Raw genomic sequence first — 23,598 nt, forward strand, 5'->3', positions numbered from 1 at the left:
GACTTTGTCAAGATAATGAGGGATTTCTAATGTTGATTGATTAATTGATATACAAACCTAAGTTGCATACCTCTGTAATCCTTAAGGAACGTGAATATATAATACTTATATTTATTATAATTTATCCCGTTATAAGGATCAGAATAAGAATAGATTACGTTATCTTCTCTTAACACGCGCTCGGATCGATAATCTCGAAGACACGAAAGTGAAATGAACATTTCATTAAATAATTTACACGAATAATCAGTATTCTATTGACTTCTTTCATATCGCAACTTCCTCTTTACCTTCATCCATCGATATCTGAAGCTAAAGGATCAATTCAAAATGGCTGCTGCGACTGCTTCTGCCCCAACGACCATGTCTGATGGATCTTTCACCGATAAGGTGAGTCAGCTACATGGTGCAGACTCATACTGGCTTAAGCTGATCCTTCATAAATTATATAGGGAAAGCCAACGGAAGTACGACTGTCCAATATGAATGCTGCTAAAGGTAAGTTCTTATAGATGATCACGGAGCGCAAATATCCCGTAGCCAAGCTCATCTGACTGAACAGCCGTTGCTGATGCCGTACGAACGAGTTTGGGACCAAAAGGAATGGATAAAATGGTGAGTTAGCTGTTTGACTAGGACGTCCCTTGAGCTGACGTCTCTATCTTTCAGATTCAAACTTCCACTGGTGAAGTGGTCATCACCAATGACGGAGCGACGATCTTGAAACACATGGCTGTACTTCATCCTGCTGCTCGAATGGTATGTCAGCTCAGCCAAGTTCAGGCAAGAACAAAAAGCTGACTTGTAATGCCGTACAGCTTGTGGAATTGTCGCAAGCGCAAGATATCGAAGCAGGAGACGGAACAACCAGTGTAGTAGTATTAGCTGGTAGTTTGTTGAATGCCGCAGAAAAACTCCTTAATCAAGGTCAGCTCATCACCATTCCACAAAGGAGGAATTTGCTGACGATCATATATCAATAGGTATCCATCCTACAACAGTTGCTCAATCTTTCCAAAAGGCTGCTACGAAAGCAGTGGAATACTTAGATGATATGAGTATACCAATAGATCTTAATGATAGAGAAAGTCTTTTGAAAGCAGCTAGAACAAGTTTGAACTCAAAGGTGAGTTTAGCTGTGAACTGCAATCGTTGCATAGAGCTGACCATATCTCTATCTTGCGAATCAGATCGTTTCTCAATACTCTTCCATCCTTGCTCCTATCGCAGTATCAGCTGTGACTCGACTCGTGTCTTCCTCATCAAGCAATGTCGATTTAAGGGATATTAGAATAGTCAAAAAAGTAGGGGGTACAATCGAAGATACTGAATTAGTGGAAGGCTTAGCATTGAATCAAATTGCCATGAGTAATGCAGGTGGACCAACAAGAATGGAGAAGGCTAAGATTGGTTTAATCCAATTCCAATTGTCCAGTCCCAAGCCAGATGTGAGCAGTTCGAGACACAATAGCTGGAAATTTCGGGTTTTAATGAGAGCACAGCTGATATTTGTGATGCTACTTCATAGATGGATAATCAAATCGTAGTCAATGATTATCGACAAATGGACAAAATTTTAAAGGAAGAACGACAATACCTTTTGAATCTATGTAAACGAATCAAGAAAACAGGATGTAATGTCCTTTTAATTCAAAAATCTATTTTAAGAGATGCAGTTACGGATTTATCATTACATTTCTTAGCAAAATTGAAGATAATGGTTATAAAAGATATAGAAAGGGATGAAATTGAATTTATTTCAAAATCAACAGGAGCTAAACCAGTTGCAGATATAGATGCTTTCACTGAAGATAAATTAGGTTCAGCAGAATTAGTTGAAGAACATAGTCAATCAGGTGCAAAAGTTGTTAAAGTTACTGGGGTTAAAAATCCTGGTAAAACTGTTTCAGTAGTTTGTACAGGTGCAAACGAATTAGTATTAGAAGAAAGTGAAAGATCATTACATGATGCTCTTTGTGTAGTAAGATGTTTAGTTAAAAAGCGGTAAGTTACATTTCTTGCTTTACAAAAAAATTCATGTTGAAATTTTTGAGAGAATTCGAGCTTAATCTTGAGAATGTTATTTTCTAATTTAGGGCATTAATTGCAGGAGGAGGTGCACCTGAAATTAACGTTTCAAGACTTTTAACAGAATACGCTAATACATTAAAAGGAAAAGAAGCATATTGTTTTCAATCTTTTGCTGAAGCACTTGAAGTTATACCTACAACTTTAGCTGAAAATGCAGGATTAAATCCAATTGCAATTGTAACAGAATTAAGAAATAAACATGCTTTAGGTGATAAAAATGCTGGTATAAACGTAAAGAAAGTGAGTTAAACCTCTTACGTAAATTCAAATTTGGGGAAATTTCAGCGTTAATTTAATTGTTTGTTATAGGGTATCATTTCTAATATACTTGAAGAGAATGTAGTTCAACCTTTACTTGTATCTACAAGTGCATTAGAATTAGCTACTGAAACTGTTGCTTTGATCTTGAGAATCGATGATATTCAAGTAAGCTTGCACCTCACCATGTTGTCTGAGGGTATTAGCTGACTTTGACTTGACAGTTCACACGATAGATAAATTGATCATAGATAGGGTGTAGAGGAAGAAGTGAAAATAGTATAAATATGCATTTGTACTTACTGTATACTTGAATATGCATGCATTCAAGCTAGATACAATTGAATATTCGACCAAATGCAATCTTCATCGTTGCACTTGGGAGTATATCAAGAGATTCTAATATATGAGAAGAAGCGTATGCAGGCATCATTTTCAAACGATCAGTTTATTACATAAATTTGCATAAAATCTATTTATTGTGGCCTTTTCCATTTTTAAACAAATCCATATTAAGGAGATAGATGGGATATTCAAATCATTCTTTGATATACAGATTCTGATAGATCAATCTGTTTCTTCTTGCAAGAATTGGTTATGAATATTAATACATAAGACAATCTAATACCTTTTCTCTCTCTCAATCATTCTTTTTATCCTTTTCAATCTTTTAAGCATACCATCCCTAAATAAAAACACATGAAATACATATCAGCTAAACTGAATTTATTTTCGATCTCATTGAGACATATATTTTGTAATTTGAATCAATTAATCAGACTCACGTTATAAGGCATACCTCTACCATACATTAATAATTGACTTCCTGGCATTGTATTAATTCCCATTCCACCACCCATCATACCCATTCCCATACCGTATGCATCTGGAGCAGATTGACGATAAGCATGTTCGATACTAATTAAAAAAGGTCGAAGAAGCAATGGTCAGATCGTATTTGGCATTTTGAAGAGAAATGAGGTTTTGTTGATTGATTTGAATGAATTGTTACCGATGAGATAGATTGGATAAAAATTACTTGTCAGCTTGATTATTCCTGTTTTTCTATTTGATATTTGCAGAAAAAGATTTAAGCTCACCGATGAGCATCTTCAAAATCGTCCACAAAATTTGCAGCTGGAGGCGCCTGAATTGTCATCTTCGAGTGAGTAATGGAAGATAACGGTGAATAATAAGAAATGATTGTGAATAAGACATACACCATATTGTCCCATCATTGGATCTACCATTCTGTCAGAAATTTTATCAGCTAAAACAGCTCATGTTGCCACGAGGGAAGACTCACCCTGGATAGCCACTGTGTTGGAGATGTAGCATGGTTGAATCAATACGATCTCTTCTTTTGATACTTGAAGGTGGTATTTGCTGTGTTGCATCGCAAGTGGAGAAGAAATACTTTAACTCACCCGTATCCTCCATAGCCATACCCACTGTATGCATCATATTAGATCCAGCCTCCCAGCAGATAAAATAGAACACATTTTGTCGAAAGATAGGAAAAGCATTGACTCACCCTCCATACCGTGGCATCTGGGCAAATGAGGTTAACGTCAGCTCATTCAGCAAATTATGAAAACAAGGATAATTTACTCCATATCCCATCATACCCATTCCTCCACCCATCCCTCCTCCCATACCATATCCCATACTCATTGGATTCATTCCCATTCCACCCATTCCACCCATTCCACCCATCATAGAAGGATACATCATACCATAACTCATCATGGGATTACCATAAAATGCCTGATCATTTTTAAATTGTTTTTTATTTTTATTTTTATTTTCATTTTCATTTTTCCATTTTGTTGAATATAATTTGGTACCATTATGGGGTTTTGGTAATTTATTAAAATTATTAATTGGATAAGGTGTTGAATAATAATCATTCCAATATTTTCCATCATCATTAATTTTTCCATTATTATTTTTATTATTATCGTTATTATTCATTATTTTTAATGATTTTTTAGAAAGTAAATATGAATTTAATGGACGTTTTTTAAATCCATTTGGTGGAGGTGAAATTGGTTGTTTGGTTCGATTTTCAATTGTTGGATGATCATATAATGATATATTTGAATTAGTTTTATGGGGTGGAAGAAAACGTACGTTAGTTTCTTTCATTTCGTTAGACTTGTAGGCTCAATGTTACGGGTGTTGGAACTACAGGTCAAAGCGATAGGAAATGAAAAATAGGAACTGACACTGACCATTATATTAAATTTCAAAGATCAAGATTAATATCCAAGTATATTGGTAAACTTATCGATGACGAGAGTTCGGATGATGCGTCAAGATAACGGAACGACAGGTAGTGTTGAAGTGATTAATATGATATGAGATATAAGTATATCTGATGTCACCTGGACTAGTATTAATTTGATCTTATATCAATCGTCAAGGAATTTTGCCGCTCGGTTCACTCGGAACAAGAATCCGTCGTCACGTTTCGTTTCAACCCTTTTCTTCTGAACCTTGATGAGCTTGTGAAGTGTCGTACTAGCGGAAATGATTGATCTGTGTATTGTACGTCTGATATCGGTTGGACTGGATTACCGGCTGACTAATATTTTATGTGTTTCAGTGCTTAGTGCAGCTACTATCGAGTGAGCCGAAGGGTGAGTGAGTTTTAAGTACGGGTGAGAGGGCAAAAAAGGGGACTCGAGCTTTTGAGATTGGCTTTATATATCAGTAATTCCGAGGCGATGAGACGTCTGGAGATGAGCGATTAAGTGATTGAGATGAATGAAATTTTGATGGGAATTGTGTGTGATTACACAAATTGTCCTTAACATTTAATATATGGTATACTGCCAAGCATCTTGAGTTCCTCATTCGTGACGGTCAGTAGAACAATAAGCACAATTATTTACGGTCATAAAATTGACATTGTTAATAATATGACAGCCATTCTATTGTACCCCTAACAGATTCGAAGTGCCTCGTGACACCTGTCTCATTGACAAAGGAGAACATTGTTATTACAGGAGAATCCGCAATATCCCTTTGTCATCCTCCGGCTTACATACCCGACACTTTGAGCAAGATTTAGTGGGTATCGTGGTGTACCATGCGTCGAGGGTGATTGTTGTTGATGGTAGCTGTGTTACACACACAAAAAGGGTCCTTTATGACATTTTGAAATAGGCACTGCGGTGTACCGCCTTCCGTCGAAAAGAGAACTTCTAGATTTCTCTAGCTACAGAAATATCACTCATCACGAGACATCAAGATGGTTTCGCAATGAAGAAACTCACAGTGAACAGGAAAAATATGACGTTCATAATGCCACTCCTGTTGTGCAGAACCAAACAAAAGAAGTGCTGCAAAGGTATATCCCACTATCTCCGCCACATGCACCAATACACGGATAATTCCGATCTCATGTGGTATAGTAATTACGTACTCGGTGGCGGTCAATAGCCAAGACCGGCTATACTGGTAAGTTTATTAATGTTTACTCGTATGACATGGTTTTGGCGTGATGATTAGGTTTACGAGTACACAGCCTCCACTCGAATTGAACAGAATGGGTACTCACTCACACAAGTTGACAAGCTTATCATTTACAACATTACATTGACTGTGCATGATCACCATTTCTCAAGATTCTGGACTGGTTGCCACTTGACTCAAATATACAAGTCACTTGGATCTTTCGAATTTAAGGTGAAATTAAGCTGAAAAACAGGGATTCAAAATGACCCTTCGAAATACCTCTGGTAAATTCTCATTATCAAATTTCGGACGTAAAGTTTCTGGGGTTGGTGAACCAAATTCACCAACTCGATCAACCAACAATAATCAAAATAACTCTGGAGCAAGATACTCAGATGATGAATCACCATCCCGAGAAAATCATGGTGGAGGTAATGGAGCTGGATTTGATGGAATTGGGAAGAAATTAAAAGGAACATTGGCTCATCAGAGTATATTGCCGGCATTGGGAAATAAAGATACAAGAGCTTTACAAGAGTACGTCAGGCTCACCCAGGACCTCATCATTTCAAGGATTACCAAAGCTGATATACCGATGTGTAGCATAATTACTACTGAGAAAGGCGTGATGCAGATGGCTGAGAAATTGGCTGCCGGTGAGTTGACAGCTAAGAATTCAATACGTCGTAATTGGTATCATTCGATAGCTGACGGGTATATCACTATAGATAATTCAAAAGCATCAGCTTCTTTACCACCATACGGTGTTCAAGAAGGACCAGATCTTCAAGATATTTTGACTCAATCTTCTAACCTACTTGGTCAATTGACAACTGCTTTAAACATATTCGCAAGTCATCAAGGCAATATGAGATCATGTTTAAAACGTATTAGAGAAAGAGAAGAATTGTTGACGGACTTAAGAGGTCGAAGGAGGAATACAGGAAATAAAGCAGATCAAGCGGAAAGGAAATTAGCAAAGATGGGTCCTGAGAATAAACAATTACCACAACAAACTGAATTACTGGAAAAATTAAGATTGGATATGAGAAATATGGATCAAGATATAGTTACTGAGGAAACTAAAATTGGAGATTTCAAAAGACAGTGAGTAATTGACAAATATGGAAACTGACCTTTTCTTGATGAATCCAAACATTCACGTTTCTCGGATGGGTAACTAGGAATTTGCTAATTTATGTTACTTCGATTCTGCCAGGGTGATAAAAGAAGCTCTCTCCCTCAAATTCGGTGGTCTTGAAGAATTAGGTGAAAAGATGTGTATCATTGGTGAACTTGGAAAACTGCTTTTAGAAGAAGTACCATTAGAAGAGACTCCTGTGGGATACGGAAGAGCACCTTATACAGGATACGAGAAGACTGAGAACGCTGTCAATGAGGCTACTCGATGTGTAAGCTTTGGGTTTTTACGTCTAAAATATTCTGAGCTGATGACTTCCTATGCAGCTGTCAACGGTCCAATTCCATGCTTCTAACAGTGCACCTAAACCACCTGGATTACCCGAGCCACCTTTTGGACAAGCTCTTCGAGCACCGTCTATACCTAGAGAAAGGGAAGAACCTAATGTAGCTGCTGCAGAAGAATACGCCAATTATCCAGGAAATGTCGCTTCACCGGACCAGAAAGGCAAAGGCCGCGATTTCGCTTTAGATACAGCTGATCCATATGGCGGGATCACCCATAACCCATATGATGCAACTCAGAGTCAACAACAATCGCATATCTACGGTGATTTTGGCGGGCACAGAAGAGAGACTCAACCAGGCGAAGTCATGTTCAACCACGACGATCATCGTGATTCTGTTCCTCAGCTTCCTCCTCTTGGCGATACCGCACCCATTCCTTCAGGATCAGGAGAGCCTCTTAGGTCTCAAGACGAACCAGAACATGATTATGAATATGAACAGCAGAAAGCAATGGACGCCGAGGAAGCTTGGAAGAAGTTGGAAAAAGAAGAACAAGCTTGGAAAGAAGCTGCTGAGAACGAGCAGCTTGAACAAGATCATGGAGTTGGGTCTTCCGAGTTACCTAATCCTCATGTACCTGAGGAAGCAGCACATGCAGGTGTTAATGGCGGAAATGATAACCTGAAGAGTCCTTGGGAACCTCTTAATGTAAGACGAGGAAATACCCCTGAACCTTATTCTTCAGCCAATCACTCTAATGGTCACCAATTGAACGACAAAGCTTTAGACCCTACAGCAGGATTCGGTCTGGGTCAACCAGTTGAAATTCCTCCGGTAAACACAGTTCCGACTCCAATAGTGAATAACGATGTGATCACCTCTCCTGCCACTTTAGAAATACCTCCTGTACCTAGACCATCCTTCACTCCTGCTCAAAGCGAATTTTATACACCAACAGGAACATTAGATAGAGATCCTCTAGCTACTCCACCAATTATTCCTGCTGCGTCATCAAGTGCGGGTGGGGGAAGAATATCAGCAGCAGCATTTAGGAAAGGTACAAAACCACAACCTAGACCAAGTTTAGATCCTGATGATGGATTATATTCACCTTCAGGAGATAGTGATTCAACTTCAAAGATGATAAGAAGATTACCTATACCTCCTATGTCTCCTTCCCTTGGCTCGAATCCTGTTGGTACAGGAGCAGCTGGAATAGCCCTTCCTGCTAGTCCCGCACCAGGTGTCGAGAATTCTTTTGAATCAGGTAGATTCGATAATGCTACTCATAAAGGTGCACCTGCTAGTCCTCCACCTGGATATCAACCTGAAGATAGTCTGAGATGAGGGATTGGTTCATCTCATGGTCGAGAAACAAGATGCTGTGATGGAGGATGACTGGTTTGTATGTGATTAGGTAATCTTTGAAATGGCAGTATATACCCAATAGAATCATTTATACCTGTATATACTATTTATATTTCCCTAATGCATGTGATATAACTGCATGTTGATCTTGGTTCGATTGTACACTTCACCTTATGTGCATGATGAGTATTCAAGCGATCATTGAGTAGATTAGTTGTTCAATAGCAAGGTGAAGAGATAGCTTTCCCACGGTGTATTTTGATTCATCTAACGTTTATCTCAACTTTTTTTTGGAGTTGCGCGAGGATGAGCATATTACCTCCTTTTATGATTTATACTCATTTGTATTTCGAGTCAAAATAGTCTTTCTTCAAACTATCATAATACTACTACTTTAGTCGAAAGACAAATTATACAAAACGCGGTCTTTACCAAATTTACGAACCGCTTTTATACCTTTGAAATCAATTCATCCAAGGTCTTCTTCCCTTTTAAATTATCGATATCTGATAAAAACAAATCATTATATAATTAAAAATTATCATAATAACCCTATTCAATATAAAGATTTAAATTTAGATAACCAAAAAATGGCAGATTTATCACCAGAATCATCAATTCCAGAAAAATTTAAATTATATGAATTACCTTTTAATAAAAAAATTGAAGGATGTGATCTAAATAGATCACCAATTGATAAATTTAAATTAGCAGTAGCTGATTTATGTTCAAAAGCATTTGAAGAACCAATTGAAAAAATTTATCCTGCAACTGAATTAGGTAAAAAAAATGTTGATATTAGTATTGCAATTGTTAGATTTAAAAAAGGTAAACCTACAGATTTAAAAGTATGGGCAGATAAAGTAATTGATAATGTGAGTTTTATTTTTTTTCATTAAAATGATGAGAAATTGTTTTTTTTGGAATCATTTTTCCTTATTAAAGATTTGACTGATTTAAAAAACTCGATCCAGTTCAAACCTTCTGCGTACCTCTCTTCTGTTTCTACAACAGATAATAAATTCTTATTTTTTCAATTCAAGTGAGTGGAATTTTCATTAATCCATTGACAAATTTTGAAGATTTCTTCGCTAATTATATATCTCTCTACAAACTTACAGCAAAGACTCATTCAACTATCACTTACTCCGACATATATCACTCACTCATGAGGCATCTCTTGCTAATCCCACTGATCCTACCGCACCATACGGTACAACATTAGAAGGAAATGGCAAACATATGTTAATTGATTTTTCATCTCCAAACATTGCTAAGCCTTTCCATGCTGGACATCTTCGAAGTACGATTATTGGTACGGTTATAAGTAATTTATATGAAGCGAATGGATGGAAAGTTACTAGATTGAATTATTTAGGTGATTGGGGAACACAATATGGTGAGTTTAGCCTACTGACTCGAGATTACTTGACATGCTATTGCGAGGCTGAGAGACGGAAATTCTCGTGTGGAGAGATTCCTGAATTGACATCACTGTTCTTCTCTTAGGTCTCCTTTCAATTGGTTTCGATAGGTATGGAGATGAAGAAGAACTTCTCAAAGATCCCATTCATCACCTATTCCAAGTCTATGTTAAGATCAACAACGCCAAGGCAGAACAAAAAGAACGATTAGATGCTGGAGAGACGATACCTGAGGAAGACCAAATCCACTTCCAGGCCAAAAAGGTATTCAAGGATATGGAAGATGGTAAGTGGTTTGATTACCGGTTAAATCTTCAAAGTAACCACGATACATAAGCTTACAAATTGTGTATCGTTTAGGCGAACCCAAAGCCATCGCTCAATGGGCTAGATTCCGAGATCTCTCCATTGAGAAGCTCAAGGGCACATACGAGAAACTCAACGTCAAATTCGATGTCTACTGGGGTGAATCACAAGTATCTACAGAATCCATGGACCGAGCTACTCGAATTGTTCAAGAGAAAAACCTGACTTGCGAAGATAGGGGAGCTTTATTGGTTGACTTGACAAAATACAAGATGGACAGAGCTATCATCAGGAAAGCGGGTGAGTAATGATCAACTTGTTGCGATTTTGGCACAACTGCGCCTTTCATTATAAATGCTTATATGAGACATACAGATGGAACCACAATTTACCTTACTCGAGATTTGGGTGGACTTCACGATAAATATGAGAAATACAAGTTCGACAAACACATTTACGTTGTACAAGCAGCCCAATCATTACATTTCAACCAATTGTTCAAGACTGCCGAATTAATGGGTGAGCCATACGCTGATAAATTACAACATATTTCCTTTGGTCTTGTCAGAGGAATGTCAACTAGGAAAGGAACTGTTGTTTTCCTTGAAGATATGATTGAAGAAGCTACCGAAACTATGCATGAACAAATGAAATCAAATGAAGCTAAATACGCTCAAGTTGAGAACCCATTAGAAACTTCAGCTGTTATTGGTACTACTGCAGTCAAAATTCAAGATATGGCTGGTAAAAGGTGAGTCAGGTCTCAAAGATAAGAGAATCAATTTCGGGAAATATTGAGGCTGATCAATTACTTGATGTTTAGAATTAATGATTACGATTTCGATATTAAAAGATGTACATCATTTGAAGGTGATTTTGGACCTTTTATTCAATATTCACATGTTAGATTATGTTCAGTTCAAAGAAAAAATCCAAATGTTCCAATACCAAATTCAATTAATGAAATTAATATTTCATTATTAAATGAAACAAAAATAAATGATATTTTATATCAATTAGCATTATATCCAACAATTGTTAAAAACGCATATCAATATTCTGAACCTTCACAATTAGTTACATGGTGTTTTAAATTATCACATTTAGTTGGAACTGCATGGGAAACTGTTAAAGTAACTGGACAAGAAGAAGAAATTGCAAAAGCAAGATTATACTTTTATATTCAAACTAGAATTGTTTTAGCTAATGCAATGAAATTATTAAGTTTAACTCCTATTGAAAGGATGTAAATGATATAAATATATATTATATTTTATAGGTTTTTTAGATTAGAATTTTTTGTAAATGTGATGTTATTTTATTCACAGTGGTATGGATGATGTGCTTTTGAGCGTTACGCACTACAATTATGCTTGAATATTTACTCCCCCTCTTATATGATCCATGCAAGCTGAATTTGTACAAGGTTGACGTAATTGCATATAGTTGTTAAAGAGAGTCTATAGTTTGGTGCTATGAACTACTTAAAGGAAGAGATCAAATTTCGAGCGAGCGAGCGAGCGAGCTATGTCGCGTAATCAACAAAATCAGGTATCGTGATCCGAGCCGGCCAAGTGCCCTTTTGGTAAGAGTTCATCTCCGTCATTCTGCCCCATGAAAAGTTCCAAGGAAAGGCAATCTTCATTATTCGCCAAGGCATTGAGGACTGTTTCCTTACCGTCGGCTTTTACCCAGAAGGAATTAACGATTGCGGTAAATTCCTCGAAACGACTTTCAGATGGTTTTGAGTGAGTATGGGTGAGGTGAGAATGAGTATGGGTGACGTGAGAATGAGGATTATTTAAGGCGTGAGAATGAGTATGGGTGACGTGAGAATACCCTGGCATACTGGATGTTCTGAAGAACTCAATATCCTGACGAAATCGACCACTGTCGTGGACTTGGCATTGTGTGATTCCTTCACCCACAGAATGCTTATCACGACCGGCAATTCGGGCAATCATCTTTGATGATTTTGATACATCAGCATCTTCTGTAGAAGATGGACTGTACTCCGACAAATTTGGGAGCGTTTCGGGGTCTTTAGTCTCAATGAAGGAGCATGAGCCTATATGTTCTTTGCCGATTGGGAGCTTGTCACCTGTAGACTTCCAATGACGGGGATCTGATACTGTATAAGAATTTGAAGTACCAATTCGATGATAGTACTTGTTATCAATACTGTGGAAAGTATCACAAGGACCTAGTAAAATCTCATATGGTTTTGTCTTTCCCATTTTTAAAACCATCAAATCGGAGGGCGAAGTGACCTTTGATCGACTAGATGACAAATCACGATCATGATCAGCTATGTACGGTCAAGTCAGAACTGAATCACTCACCAGGTACCATTTGCAAGGTCGCTTTGAGGTGACATATTGTTCTGAGTTAGGAAAATTTAGATGAATTTAGGAAAGTAACTATATGTGGTTGATATAATGTTCGATTGAAATTGTAGAAGTGTGTGGTGAATTGGGAACAAGAATTTCTCAATTTTCTGGGCTTTATGCACATATATATATATGAATATAAAATTGAAAATCGAGTCGATTGTAGCGACTTCGAATGTCGAACAAAAGTAGGAATCCTTCAAAGGTTTTCTAATCAAAGGTTTGCTGATCAAAGGTTTAGCTATATGATGTCAAATATGATGTCAAGTCGGCTTAGCAAAGGAGTGAACTTGTATGAGCGGTTTGGTTCGCATTATCACGTCACCGCTCTTGAGGTCTGGTTTGATCAGGAATTTCCTATCTGAACGTGTTGAGCATTCACTCCCTAGAAATGGGATCTTTTCATCGTAACGGTACAGCCCTTCTTTGATCCAAACAGGCGACCACAACCCCTAATTGGCGAAAGTCAATATCCTTTGGTCATACTTGATACTATATTTCTGATATTGAGCTACATGTTGATCAATCAAATATACACAACAATTAAACTTATATAGTCTGTTCCCTCAAAACATTTCAAGATTGTTGGTGGATTTGGGTTAAGTTTGAACTCAACACTCGATGGGAAGTCACGCAACACGTCAAGGACAGTATTGCTTAGACTGATTCCTCCTCGCCGAGAAGTACGGTGGAGCTGAGCTGCTCGATTCCCGATCAGGCGATGATCTGCCTGCTTTCCTTAGGTATTCAAAGATGAAACGCGATTGTATGACGAACAAAAGGTTATCCTAGGTTAACGTTCAAGGGGTATATTTCCACGTGGTACGAACAATAATTGATGACGAAAACAATAACAAAGCTTTCGCTTTTCTCCGTTCAAGACGTTTCATTTAGCTCTTTCGCGTTTGATAAGCTTCTTCTCTCTTTTCGCTGCTCATTACACCGTGTCCATTTAGCTCTGAGCTCTGCTCAGTATAGATATCAGACAATGGGAGATTTGATGTATAATTGTAAGTCGTTCTTTCGTGTTTCGATAGGCACAGAATAAGATAGCTTACTATGAGAGTGTATTCGCGTGAAGAACAATAGCATTTGAACAATAACGAATGAATTATATTGTTTTTTACCAGATCTCCTATCAGGAATCGAGTTTCATGATGCTTGCTCAGTCGGTTGATGAACTATACACCCATTGTTCTGCGAATACGAAGTATTCCCCACTTTTCGAGACTATTAATATCGTTAGTCCCCCCAGATACAAGACAAGGTTACCACTTATTGCCATGTAAGTACCCTGAATCTTATTTTTGGTTTCGATCATATATGACTTTCAGCTAATTGTTCAAGCTTATCATGACAGACTTTTCGCTCTCCCGATCGGATATTTTCAACTTTTAATCGGAGCTTGAGAGATAAGGACAATGAAATTCATCGGATCTGATGAAACGCGAGACAACCAAGATTTTACGTCTTGCCCCTTCTTTTCACTTCTTTCATTTCCACAAACCTCTCATCCTACCTTTTTGATATGGCTGAAATAAGAGAGACGAATAATTGTCACTTGAGGAATCGGAAGTTGAGGAATTGGAAAGCTTTTCGGAGTCGTACCTTGATATTCAACTCCCTTGTTTTAGATTCAATCAGACAATAATCGATGTTAAAGTTGGGTCGATACGCCACTCCGTTTTCTTCTCAGAACTAACCAGTTTAACTCATGCATTTCAAAGAGCAGGCTGGATTCTTGATCCTCTAGCTTCATCCCTACGCGGAATAACAGAATTGGGTTGAGTGTTCAACATTTGTGTGTGTGGATGAGGATAATTAAAGCCCTGAAAAAGAAAAGAAAAGCGAATGATAAACATCAAAAGGAAGATGAAAGAAAACAAGCTTATCCTTGAGAGAGACAATTGATCAAGAAGAAAGGCACAATATGCAGTAATTGAATGAGTAGGGACTGACATGTTATCCAGGGTAGAAGTTTGCAAAGGTTATCAATGTGGAGTAAAATATAACTTTCGGCGTAGCTTGAGATAGAGGATGGAGGCTTGATTGTCCTTTGAAAGCTAGAGTATGTGAAAGGTAACCAAATTGTCCTTTACGCGATTGTTCTTGTGGCCACGATTGTTCTTGTGGCCACGAAAACCAAGTGATTTCATAATAGTAAGAAGGAAATCAAAATGTAAGTAACGATCTTATAGTCATTCCTTTGTTCTCTTACATTAATATCCCTTTGCTCATCAATCGTATTTTAAGACAAAACTGATTATAATCAATCGCAGAATAATAAAAATCCCATCTCAAGATTGTCTCATCTATATCTATCATCTTCTCCATCGACTCTCCCTTATTCCATTGTGCTTTGTTCATCTTCACTTACCATTGCTCCTATCAAACTGTCCGTGCTTTGCAACCTATCACCGCAACACCACTCACACTCTTTTAGAAACCAATTTACGATTGTATAACGAATATCTATCTCTCTCTTTGCATCTCGTGAGTACTTCTCAACACCATTATTAGCGCGATACACAATAGACTAATGCGAGTTCTATCTCGATCTTTTCACGCCCCTTCATTATCCACATTTTCATCGCTTACATCTATCATCCTTTACATATCACGCCATTCCCTATATTTGACCATCCTTTCCCTATCCCCACTTTCATGGTCTTCACAACCATCAATCCCTTTCGATCAATAAATATGACAATTAGTAAATCCACTTAGCCCGATATCCCGTTGTCGTGACATTTTATAGTGAGTTTCATCACGGACACTAGCAGGACGTGCGTAGGCGCTTTTGCTCGGTCATACCTCCACCGTCGATCAATTGTGGTATACTCTTAGGTATAACGCCTTTGGGTATACAATTGATTGACTTTGACTCCGATATCCCTTTGATAGATAGCTGCGCGATCTATCAGATCAGCTGCTGTGCAATTAGGATCACTGGATAAGGGATGATGAGGAAGCAATAAAATAATCGAAAATGATATTTCACTAATTCCCAAAATTACATTCTAGCCTGATTTCTATCGTGGCATTATTGGCAATTTACGATCACCATCAAATATAATCGGCCTTTCATCAAGACCGTTCACGCAGCATCACCGTCAGAAGTTGTTCGGATTCTTGCACGTCCGCCGGTGTCCGTGGTTCCCGGTAACGCTCATACCCTCCTCGTTCAAGATTTTTCATCCACTATCAGAATTTCATAGCGCCATCAAGACCATTGTCCCCATATCCGCCAAGATAGGTGAGTTACCTCTACTACGCCCTCTCTGGTCTATCCTTTCCCCAACTTCACGAGCTCTTCGGTTCATTCATTTTTGTGGTGAGCCGGCGGAGACGGAAGTATTTTAGGGACCTAGTGTGTGTTGTGTGTATTTGATGAATGAAATTTTCATTAGGGAGCGCAAGCTACCTTGTCCCTCTCTTAGTTACAAGTTTCTATGTTTAGTTAAAAACAGGAATCTAGACTATTTTTGTTTTTTTTTTCCATTCTCGTTCAACCTCTGTGGGGCCTTTCGTGCTCAAGCCTTGTTACGATTTACACTTGTCCCTATTGCTCCGCTTCAATGCTCTTTCTTTCGCTTTGCGATTCGAGATGGCTCCAGTAGTCCTGAATCTGAAGACGGTTGTGTTTTATATTTCCATATGGCGTCACTATGCTAATAATCTTTTATTTTTCCTCTCTTCCTACCTATCTATACGATCTATTCCGCTTTCACCGCGAAACTATCGTTTAATAATTACAATCTCGATTGAATAATTTACCTCGAAAAAATACACAACTACGGTAACTTACGAATACATCCGGATTCTTTTCAATAAATCTTCTGATGGAAATTTGAAAAATTCTTGTTGATCACCCTTATCTAACTGTTGAAATTTCAAAAAAAAACTATGCTTACCAACCTTGGGGAACTAAAATGACTCAAACATCTGATCGTGCCTATTATCTTCAACTATTATCGCTCCGGTCTCACTGTTCTACCCTTCAAACCCTTCAATTTTATTTCGGATGACCACCTTTGAATTTAATTCACCATCATTTTCTTTTTCTTGACACTGCCCCTTGATCGTGATCTGGATCTTCCCTGTTGCTATGACCCCTTTTTTAGATAAAACTATCGGCTTAGAACGATCCACCTGAACGAAAATCACGAATCAATTGATTCCTCTCCAAACGATACTAGGATCCTTTTCATATTCATTCATTTCTTATCTATATCTCTGATAATTCTTTAAACACGAGGCTCTAGATAAAACCTCTTTTATCTTTTGCTTCTGTTTTTTCATTTTCTTTTCCTCTTTCCCCAAAATCACAAAAGTGATATAATTTTCGCAATCAAAATACCTTCCACCACTTGTACAATTGCAAGAGGTTGTTCAGTAATTTTTACCTTAGATTCAGCTACCCTTCATTTGTTTGTCAGTCTCAATTGATTTTTATACCAAAAAGGAAATATCGAACAAAAAAAGTGGGGTTTCACTTGAAAAAGATCAACCATCCTTTGTGAGTTGATTTCTTTTCCCATCAATATCAAATTAATCGTCATCACCATCAAATCAAATGAATTTTTGCTTTTGTTTGGTGTCTCACTCATCCGTGACGCGTCAAAAGACTAAAATAAAAGTAAACACACAACATACCCAAATTTTCCAATAAATTTCCACTGATCAGCAACCATACTATCAATTATCAAGCTCAAAATAAATAAAAGACTGACCTAACATCTCATTTTTCATGGTTATAGAGACACCCACACTACAGCATAAGACTGGTCAACAGGTATAAATAAGGATACCTAGCTCAAGATGGACGTTCTAGATGTAAGTGATTAGTCCGATTAGAGTTTGGAGCTTAGCCTCACTATCATTTCCCATCAAAATCACAATTTTCGCGTCTTTCTCTCTTTTTCTTAATTTATAGTAGAATTTCCTCCTTTATAAGAATTCCCAGACTTTTCATTCCACTTGTCAATAATTTCCTTCTGATAAATATAACTTATACCCAATTTATCCATTCATATCATCCCATATCTCGTCCATCAATGAGGAATCGCTCTTTATGTGATACACTCTCTTTGTTGTGATGATATCCTCTTCACAATCTATTGTCACTATCCGCAGCGCGTCTCGAAGAACAGCAGCTGACTTTAATCTCTTCCTCCAATAATCCTCACCATGTCAATAATGTTTATGACACCAATCTCCAATGATCGCGGAAACCCTAATCGAACACCTTCACCTTCGGATTTCCTCGACCTTTCTCCCATACCTCCTCGACGTCCTCTCCCTGCTTTTCTACCTGACCCCCCTGCCTCTGAAATACGGCCGTCCCCGCCCTGCACTACTGCTTCTCCAACGCGTGATGATGAATCGATATCTTCATCGGACACGGATACGGAAATGGAAAACTCCTCTCCAATTTCACTTTCGACCGAAAACCTAATCCTATCAATCGAGCAGCTGGTCAACGATCACAACCTCGTAGGGGCTGGGCATGACATTCATGCTAGACCCCATGTTTGCGATTACCCTAGTTGCAACAAGGCTTTCGCCAGGAAGAGTGATCTGGCAAGACATTATAGGATTCACACCAATGATAGGTCAGCTCTCTCTCCTTCATCTCGTTCCAGGATAACTCAGCTGACACCGTATTCAGGCCCTTCACTTGTACTTATCGGAACTGTGGCAAATCGTTCATTCAACGTTCCGCCCTCACAGTACATTATCGAGTACAGTAAGTGGACTTATTTCTCACTATGACTTGCGGTCAATAACTCACGATGACTGATTACAGCACCGGAGAACGTCCTCATCACTGCGAGACCTGCAACAAGGCTTTTGCCGACTCCAGTTCGCTCGCTCGCCACAGGCGTATACAGTGAGTGGGTTTTGTGTTAGAGTAATTTTCTGAGCTGAATTTCCTCTGATCAGCACCGGTTTGAGACCTTACACTTGCAAAATACCTGGATGTGGTAAACCTTTTGCTCGTCGAAATACTCTTCTGAAACACTGGAAACGTACCCACCCTGGTCTTCCGCCACCGTCGACAAATTCGCATAAACACAACATTCATACTCCAGTAGTCAACACTCGACTGACATCCGGGTCTTACCCATCTTCCGGTTCATCCGTTGAACAATACCCAGCTACACCTTCCAGTGCTAGTGCCCCCCACGGCTACGCCACCCTCCACCCGCCAGAGGGCACGGCGTACACCTTCAACGGCGGGTTCGCTGGATCGATATTCGGAGGAACTTCCGGACAACCATCTTACGCAGTCACCGGACATCCAAATGCCTACAGACAACCACAACACTTCTACCACCCACAACAAGCGCCAGATCACATCGCTCTCACCCCTATCTCCTCCACCAACTCGCACTTCGGCGAGTCGGTCCACCAAGGTGACACCAACCACACACCGTCGAGACCAGCAACGGGTACCTATGAAAGCGAGGTCAAGCAGCAACAAGGTCACGGTGGGCCCCATTCTGCTCACCCCGGTCTCTCTCCTTCACCAGGGTTCAACCAGCAAGGCTTCACTTACACACAATATCACAGCCCAATCAGTGGATATCCCCAATCAACGGATTACCCGTTCAGCCGCTTCGCTAGTGAAGGAGGAAGCGTGATTTTCGGAGATACAAAGCCTAATGTCAATATAGCTCCAAGATCGATTTCAAATCCGGTGGACGGGCCAAAATATCAGCCTTACAATATGGCTAGTGGTCCGTTTGGTCACGTTGGTGGTGGTTTCCACCCGTCACAATTGGCCATCCCGCCAAACTATCAATCTCATCTAATGCCGTCATATCATTCCGCAAATATGGGGCTACATCCCAAGATGACTCATGAGATCAAATCTGAACTGCCGCAATCTTCGGATGAATCGTCCTCAGTCGAAGACGATGAGCCTCTTGTCGCTCTGCATGAAGCACCGCCATCTTTCGCTCTTCACCCGCCTAACGGCCCTGCCATGAGCATGCCATTTTCAGCTGTGAACAGCAACAATTTCGGCCAATTCCCAGGCAATCATTCTCAAAATTACATGCCTCAGCAATCGAGTGGTGGTCGACTTCACAGTGCTCCTCCTACCATGCAACGATTCAATTCGCTGCCTTCCGAACCAACCGCCAACACTTGGGGTACTTCTACAGTCCCTTATCAGTCACACAGTACTGGAGATGCTAAGAGTGATGATCAAGAGTGGGAAGATATTGCGGACGAGATGCTCAGTCGAGAAGCTTCGGTCACTGACAATACTCAAGTTACGTCCATAGAAATTGAGCAAAAACCTTTGGCGAGCATTCAAGAGGGCAATCAATGGGGTGAAGCAATCTCTTATCCTGTTCCACCTCTAGATAACCGAAAAAACCCATTCTCATCTTCTGCCTCTTCCTCCTCGACATCCTCGACTTTGGTTGGTTCTATGCATACTGCTCCGGCAGTCAATCATTTACCACCAATATACACACACGGTAATCACCATATGGCTCTTACGCCGATCAATCCAAATGGCTTTTATCCTACACCTATCACTCCTGCTAATTGGGCTCATGATGCCATCAAGCCTCATGCAATATTCCAAAGTCCAGCCATTCATAGTCAACATTCGGAAAGGGACAAGGAAAACGAAACTACGCAGGAGATCACCTTGACGACTCCGCCCAAGTGGATGGAACAACAGCGAAAAGATGGCAGAACCGTCTCTGCTGTAGGATTAGGTATCGCCAACGTTCATTTCGAAGATCGTGAATCTGACATCACCACTTCCAAGGAAGACAAAGAGTGGAACGAAGGTGAAGACGAGCGTCTTAGTGATGACGATACGATCGAAGATAAGAGTGATGAGGAGTTTGTCCTTGGTCGAAGACCAAAGGGCAAGACTGGAGTAGGTCGGGGCAGAGGACGAGGTAGAGGCGCTGCAAGGGGTCTCGGAGGTAGAAGAGGGCGAAAGTCACAGTGAAGATCGATAGTTGCCATCCAGCGCCAAATTAAAACTTCTTATCAAGAAGAAATCGATACCGCTATTGAATAACGATGTGTTGAAAATGATATACCCGGAAAATTCAAGATTATCTCAAGTTTCCCTATTCTCCTTTTTCGTTCTCAATCTCTTCCTTTGGACCGGTGACTGTGCGTTTTTAATCATACATATTCTCTTTCCACCTTCCATTCGCATTTCATACACACATTTGATCATTCCCATTGTCTTCGCATTTCCTTTCCCTACATCCAGCAACTCAATCCTTGGAGTTTTAGCATCCAAATTAACTTACGTGGATACCCATAGAAGTGTATACAAGTATATACCCTATTCCGTCTGTTTATTACGAAACTTAATGATTCCTCGGGAGATTGAGAAATTATATCCTTCATCTATACAAGATCAAATTCAAATAAAAAGTAAAATTAAAAAGTATAAACATATACCATTAATGTAGTGTGATAAGTCGAATCAAGCGATGCAATGATGTTTGCGAGACTGTATTTAAAGAATTACAGATAAAACCATTTTCAGCTTGACTGGATAGCATTAGCATGCGAGCGATTTAAGCAGGTTTATCTCGAAATTGGTGCACTTCCATAATGGCTGGTTTGCAAATCTGACCTCGCAGGAATGAGTTAGGAGATATTCTGTTACATGCTATAATTACTTAGACATGAGGTCTGAGCACGCTGTTACCTCTCTTATCACGGAGCTTTGTGATCATATCGAGTACATCACCAAGTCAGCCTTCGTAATACTACTCTGCTTGTATTGAATTGCCAGTCTATCATCTCGAAGCGACAGTCAACGTTGAGATTGTAACTTTGGCATTGTTGTCTTTCATGTCAAGCTTTAATCTTGTTCAGATACAACAGCCGTCATTACCGTGATACTGAAGATCACAAGTCAGCATAAAATTCACTTTACTATTCACTCGAATCATAAAATTATCCTGATGAGAAAAAGAGATTTTCCTTTTTCTGATAAAACAGGTAGGAAAACACAAAATTTCGAAAAAATCTCGCGCAAATAAAAAAATGGAGAAAATGAAAATTAAAACTTACTCATCAATTTTTCCACCTTTAAATCCATATTGAGGTACTTTCTTACTAGCTTCTAATTCAAAAGGAGTCTTCCAATCTTTTTCATTTCCTGTTCTTTTCATTGCATTTCTACTATATCCAACTAAAATATCTGAAAATAATCTTGAAAATTCTGATGATTTTTCAATTTGATTTAAATGTGAATTTTCATATGAATTTAATATTTTATTTAATTTTGAAGATAATAATGGAATATGTGAAATTGGTAAATTATCTGATAATCCGTCTGTCTATTTTAATAATTAATAAGGAATTAGTGATGCGATTTGATGTGAATTAATATTGATGATATCGAAGACAATCATTGTGTATTATGATTTCGAAACTACGATGAATTATCTTGACTTACAAATAGTATTATAACGTCTCCTACTTCTACTTGAAAGTTAAATGTATCTGCTAAAGAAGGAGTATCATGTATTACTCCATTCTGTTGCATGTCTTTTGGAATTTTCGATAATTGATACTGAAAGGAAATCAGATTTCATCTTCATTAACGAGTGTGCACACACAATGATAGAACTCACGGGACAATTAAAAAAGTGAGTTTGAGGTTCTGATATATGTATAATCTCATCATTTCTCATTATTGCATATCCTGAATCCCCCAAACTATAGCGTAATGTCAATTGAGCTTTGTGCAGAAAAGTACATCGTGACATGATGCGCACAGATTGATGTCTTTCATATCTATTTTGACTCTTTGTTTTGAATCCAAACTCACTTTATAAAACTTGCATCTCCTTCTTCACCTAATCTAACACCAACTAAAGTTGAACCTCCAGCTACTACTCTATCATCATTTAATAATTCTTTATAAGCTTTATCAAGTATATCTTTAGGATCAGAAGATGCAAATTGTAATGCTTTATTTGAATAATGATAACATAATGCTTGAGAAAATAATGAAGGATCAACTCGATCTGTCCATCCTCCTACTCCATCAGAAAGGGATAAATGAAGCTATGGAATTTATTGAAAAGATCAGCGTGAGAATTTATTAGATGATTTATATTTAATCTTTCGATATGATTAATATGAATGTCAAAAAAAAAAAGATTTATCAAATGAAATAAATTCAGAAATAACCAATTTTATAATTAATTTTTTTTTTTTTTTCTCATTTTCATCGAATTTCCTTTTTAAAAAATCAAAATAATTACTTACATCATTTCCAACTTTTTGAATTCCAAAAAAATCTTCACCTGCACCATATTTTTTAACTTGATTTAAAGTTTCAATTGACCATCCACCTTCTTTATCACTTTTTAATTCACCTCTACCTGCTTTAAAATTCATCATTTCATTTACCCATTTTGAAATTTCATTTTCTTTATTATTATAAAAACCATATTGATTTATTTTTTCATTTTTATTTATAAATGGTGGAGAATATTTTGATGCATATGATAATCCTATTGAATATTTAAATTGATATGAATTTGAATATAAAGGTGTTATTATTGGTCCATTTTGTAACTTCGAAGAAGAAGAAGAAGAAGAAGAAGAAGTTTGTTTATATCTTTTTAAGATTGAGATTGATAATTTACTAATACGTGTTGTTCGTGATGTACATGTTGTTAGTATCATTGTAGATGATAAATCGTGATTGCACGAGTATGTATGATTGATAAAGCGAGCAACTTCGAGCAACGTTGTTGAGATGATCATCACTAGTAAAGAAACTTGTTCGATCAACCGAAATGCGAGTTCGAATGAGAACCAGTTGCTTCCGACGGAAACGTGCTAATGTTATAGCGCAT

General features: G+C 38.3%; 7 protein-coding genes across 7 annotated transcripts; 4 read left to right on the plus strand and 3 right to left on the minus strand.

Annotated features, from left to right (window-relative positions):
* Positions 1 to 330: 330 nt before the first annotated feature.
* On the plus strand, positions 331 to 2,585 carry I206_105266 (T-complex protein 1 subunit delta; the record flags this gene model as incomplete). Its single annotated transcript, XM_019155566.1, has 11 exons — positions 331 to 390; positions 453 to 498; positions 563 to 615; positions 670 to 759; positions 819 to 927; positions 984 to 1,126; positions 1,191 to 1,448; positions 1,529 to 2,004; positions 2,097 to 2,331; positions 2,401 to 2,517; positions 2,574 to 2,585. 11 exons carry the CDS (start codon positions 331 to 333, stop codon positions 2,583 to 2,585), a joined length of 1,599 nt encoding a protein of 532 aa, XP_019011720.1.
* Positions 2,586 to 3,019: 434 nt separating this feature from the next.
* Positions 3,020 to 4,497, minus strand: I206_105267 (uncharacterized protein; the record flags this gene model as incomplete). Its single annotated transcript, XM_019155565.1, has 8 exons — positions 3,020 to 3,034; positions 3,135 to 3,267; positions 3,450 to 3,496; positions 3,570 to 3,600; positions 3,656 to 3,667; positions 3,777 to 3,800; positions 3,884 to 3,900; positions 3,961 to 4,497. 8 exons carry the CDS (start codon positions 4,495 to 4,497, stop codon positions 3,020 to 3,022), a joined length of 816 nt encoding a protein of 271 aa, XP_019011719.1.
* Positions 4,498 to 6,073: 1,576 nt separating this feature from the next.
* I206_105268 (uncharacterized protein) lies at positions 6,074 to 8,586 on the plus strand (the record flags this gene model as incomplete). The annotated part of the gene is made up of 5 exons (XM_019155564.1): positions 6,074 to 6,348; positions 6,415 to 6,467; positions 6,540 to 6,918; positions 7,031 to 7,223; positions 7,279 to 8,586. 5 exons carry the CDS (start codon positions 6,074 to 6,076, stop codon positions 8,584 to 8,586), a joined length of 2,208 nt encoding a protein of 735 aa, XP_019011718.1.
* A 611-nt stretch (positions 8,587 to 9,197) lies between these two features.
* On the plus strand, positions 9,198 to 11,587 carry I206_105269 (arginine-tRNA ligase; the record flags this gene model as incomplete). Its single annotated transcript, XM_019155563.1, has 7 exons — positions 9,198 to 9,482; positions 9,582 to 9,649; positions 9,729 to 10,006; positions 10,117 to 10,317; positions 10,392 to 10,637; positions 10,713 to 11,088; positions 11,161 to 11,587. The coding sequence occupies 7 exons, from the start codon at positions 9,198 to 9,200 to the stop codon at positions 11,585 to 11,587; spliced, it is 1,881 nt and encodes a 626-aa protein (XP_019011717.1).
* A 297-nt stretch (positions 11,588 to 11,884) lies between these two features.
* I206_105270 (uncharacterized protein) lies at positions 11,885 to 12,714 on the minus strand (the record flags this gene model as incomplete). The annotated part of the gene is made up of 2 exons (XM_019155562.1): positions 11,885 to 12,617; positions 12,680 to 12,714. The coding sequence occupies 2 exons, from the start codon at positions 12,712 to 12,714 to the stop codon at positions 11,885 to 11,887; spliced, it is 768 nt and encodes a 255-aa protein (XP_019011716.1).
* A 5,203-nt stretch (positions 12,715 to 17,917) lies between these two features.
* I206_105271 (uncharacterized protein) lies at positions 17,918 to 20,708 on the plus strand (the record flags this gene model as incomplete). Its single annotated transcript, XM_019155561.1, has 4 exons — positions 17,918 to 18,342; positions 18,399 to 18,476; positions 18,537 to 18,620; positions 18,674 to 20,708. The coding sequence occupies 4 exons, from the start codon at positions 17,918 to 17,920 to the stop codon at positions 20,706 to 20,708; spliced, it is 2,622 nt and encodes an 873-aa protein (XP_019011715.1).
* An 876-nt stretch (positions 20,709 to 21,584) lies between these two features.
* I206_105272 (uncharacterized protein) lies at positions 21,585 to 23,425 on the minus strand (the record flags this gene model as incomplete). The annotated part of the gene is made up of 6 exons (XM_019155560.2): positions 21,585 to 21,624; positions 21,797 to 22,065; positions 22,185 to 22,301; positions 22,363 to 22,447; positions 22,560 to 22,798; positions 23,003 to 23,425. The coding sequence occupies 6 exons, from the start codon at positions 23,423 to 23,425 to the stop codon at positions 21,585 to 21,587; spliced, it is 1,173 nt and encodes a 390-aa protein (XP_019011714.2).
* Positions 23,426 to 23,598: the final 173 nt, after the last annotated feature.

The sequence above is a fragment of the Kwoniella pini genome, chromosome 7 (assembly GCF_000512605.2).
Source record: "Kwoniella pini CBS 10737 chromosome 7, complete sequence".
Taxonomy (NCBI): Eukaryota; Fungi; Basidiomycota; class Tremellomycetes; order Tremellales; family Cryptococcaceae; genus Kwoniella; species Kwoniella pini.